The sequence below is a fragment of the Vollenhovia emeryi genome, unplaced genomic scaffold, assembly GCF_000949405.1.
Source record: "Vollenhovia emeryi isolate VEMERY1.0 unplaced genomic scaffold, V.emery_V1.0 DF942686.1, whole genome shotgun sequence".
Taxonomy (NCBI): domain Eukaryota; kingdom Metazoa; phylum Arthropoda; class Insecta; order Hymenoptera; family Formicidae; genus Vollenhovia; species Vollenhovia emeryi.
The window spans coordinates 327-3,557 of NW_011963680.1; the positions used below are offsets into that span (position 1 = coordinate 327).

General features: G+C 39.9%; 1 protein-coding gene across 1 annotated transcript; it reads right to left on the minus strand.

Annotated features, from left to right (window-relative positions):
• Positions 1 to 599: 599 nt before the first annotated feature.
• On the minus strand, positions 600 to 1,940 carry LOC105567950 (cytochrome P450 6k1-like). The gene is made up of 3 exons (XM_012023247.1): positions 1,732 to 1,940; positions 1,126 to 1,660; positions 600 to 1,015 (listed from the first exon to the last, which is right to left on the minus strand). Exons 2-3 carry the CDS (start codon positions 1,649 to 1,651, stop codon positions 615 to 617), a joined length of 927 nt encoding a protein of 308 aa, XP_011878637.1. The 5' UTR covers positions 1,652 to 1,660; positions 1,732 to 1,940; the 3' UTR covers positions 600 to 614.
• Positions 1,941 to 3,231: the final 1,291 nt, after the last annotated feature.

Below are 3,231 nucleotides of genomic sequence, written 5' to 3' on the forward strand. Positions count from 1 at the left end.
TGATGGACAATTATCTGCTTTACAGAACAGTTAACCCGGGTTAAATGTATATAAATATGCCGACCCATCTAGAGTCACAATTTGCCTTAAATTTCATGTTATAAACACTTGAAAACCCATCTAGAGTGTCCGATCGGGCCTGTGTCCGATCGGGCCTGTGTCCGATGGAGCCTGTGTCCGATCGGGACTGTGTCCGATCGGGCCTGTGTCTGATCGGGACTGTGTACGATAGAATCTGTGTCCGATAGCAACTTACCACCTTCTGTCATACCGACGAATTGTAGCGACACAACATGGGTTGCGTGGTGGGGTGGGAGAGGGGAAGGGGGTGGGGCGGGGGTGGGGCGCGCGCAGCGCGCCGTGCTAAACGCACTTGCAACTTAAATATTAAAAACCATCGTTAAATATTTTTTGTTAATAACTTTTTAACGAACAACGAGCGACGGCTAAAACCTTCTGAGGGTCACTCAGGAGGGTGACCTTGACCTTGACCTTGAAGGTCAAGGTCGTAGGAGCTGGGTCCCCTATTCTGCACTTTTACCCTAATTTTAACTATTGGAATTATAGCTTAGATTCCGTGGGCGTTTTCGTTTTCTAAATGTAAATTATAAAGTTTATGCATTAGCTTCATAAATTCTATGCTTACTAAATCCTTCAATGTCCTGATCTCCGTAAGTGTTTCTCAGTTCAATAAGGATATCAATGAGATCGTTCCTCTTTTCGCCAGACTTTATGCGTTGCGTGATCGTCTCCCAAAAGACTTTACGTAGGAAGTTAGAGCTCTCCTTACCAAATGTTTTTATACCGGTTATACTAATTATATTTGGAAGGAAAAACATTGCCAAGAACTCCAAAGCGCGAATAAAGTTGAAATAAAAAATTAATTTGCCATGTCTTCGAAACTCGGCGTCTGGATTATTCAACGAATTCACGTTAAGTCCATAGGCAGCAGTGCCGATTATGTCGGTAGTGAATTTAGCGGTTAACTCCTTTATGTCCATTTCCTTTCCTTGATCTACCATCAATCATACCCTTATTATTGTTTCCATTATTTAGTCGTAATGGCCTTTTTACTTTTTGTCCCTTTTGATGATACGTAATTAACTTCATAAACTCAGTACTTACCTCCCAATTTCAGCGATTCGAGATACGTATCTAGATCGTTTCCACATTTCAGCATTAGTTCGAATATTTTCTTCATCTTGCCGGACGTGAAGAATGGTGTCAATTTCGTTCTTAAGGTTTTCCAGGCTGGATTCTTGAGGAAAAAGAGATTGGTGGCACCCAGGCGATCATTTATTGTATCAGCTGCGGCGTATCGGTCAGTGAAGTAATTGAAGTCCTTTATTAAAATATTTTTAACGAGCTCCCGATCGCGAACTAACAGAGCCGGTTTGTCACATATGTAAAAGCCGATGTAGGGAGATCCCTTTCCTTGAATATAAAGTTCCTGCAGAAAATTTCCAGGTGATTTCTTTAGGAGTAGACAGTCTGTGAAATTGCCCAAGAATGGTGTCGGCGGAAGCGCTTCTAAAACGCCTCGTTTCTTCCAGTGGTTAAATTTGCGTGTCATGTATAGATATGCAGCTATAATTAGAGTCGTCAGAAATATTATGCCATCTAGTCCCCAGTAAGCCGTTATGAGTGCCATTGTATACCCCTATAAAAACATTTCTTTTATATTTAACCATGCATTAATTAAAGACGTATTATTTGTAAACACGTAATTACCTTTATAAATTGGAATCTATATATTAGTATTTAAATTAATATTTAACAAATTCGATTAGTGTTAAATTCATGGTCACACTGTTCGATGAAATACAAAATTCACAAACGTATCGTACGATAGTAACTTCTAGCAGTTGCAAGTACTAAATGGATATTTCTTTACGAGCAAATCATTTATGGTTCAGCATCTGAGCTCCCTCTATTTTTCCCTCTCTGTCTTTAGTGACGCACTAATAAATATGTGTCTGCACGTACGTGTATACATTGCACTTACACTCAAGCACACAAAATATGGTATATATAATACTTACGTAATTATTTGCAGAATGATTCAGTCGTAAATGTGTTGTTTTACATATCCAGGAATAACTCGTCGGTTAAAGTTGAAACGATGTCGAAATGATGTCGAACCGACGTCAACACCGTCAAATCGATGTCGATTTGACATCAATTTAAGGGCGTCAATGTCGATTCGACATCGTTTTGACATTGATCAACGAATTTCTCACTGAGTATATATGTATATGTACATATATACTGCATGGTTAATTCATGTGTTAAAAGGATCAGAAATATTATACAAATTTTTACTTCACCTTTAACACTTATTTACGCAGTATTCCGCGCGATTAACATAACAAGTTGATTTATGCAATGTAGTTTAATTACATAACAGATATTTATGCAAATAACTTTGGCAACATTGCCATCAGTTGTACACTAAATTTACATTTTCCAGCGAAGACTATACTGTCTCATCAATTATTTCTACAATAATGAGTTATTCGTTGAGAGTGTTAAATTACCATTAATATGCATTGTGAAGTATTTATATAGATAACGTTATTATTAAAATTTTCCATTTGAGTTACACATAAATTCATAAATTACGTCAATCGTGACTTGTAGATTGTATGGAAATTTTTATTAGTAAGATAAGCATATAGGGTACGCCGTGAGAATCCGGACAAAAAAAGTTTTATGCAAAAAGTTGTTTATTTAAGTCAATATACAGGGTAGTCACAACATTTGTGCCAGAGCTCGTGAGAAGGTAGAACGGATCGAGATGAACAGAAAAGTCCTGAACCATTTGCAATTTTCGCAATAGTTAACGAGTAATTAATTATCAAAAATCGTCGTCTTTGCCCTGCCCACTGTCCAATTCGAGCGCGTGGCGAGATGTGACCGCACGGCGATCGATGATGACTACGTTTCCACCGAGGGTCAGAGTCGGGCTAGAGTCGGGTCAGAATCGGGTTGGGGTGAGCGTTTTTGCGGTGGAAACACCAAACCCCAACCCGATTCTGACCCGGTTTGGTGTTTCCACCGCAAAAACGCTCACCCCAGCCCGATTCTGACCCTACTCTAGCCCGACTCTGACCCTCGGTGGAAACGTAGTCATTGCCAGGCGAGGGTTGGGGACGCGAGTCGCGGGCGCGGCGACGTAAGCTCGCCGGCAACGGCGCGCACATATAAGTCCAGTAGATATAAACCAAAAGT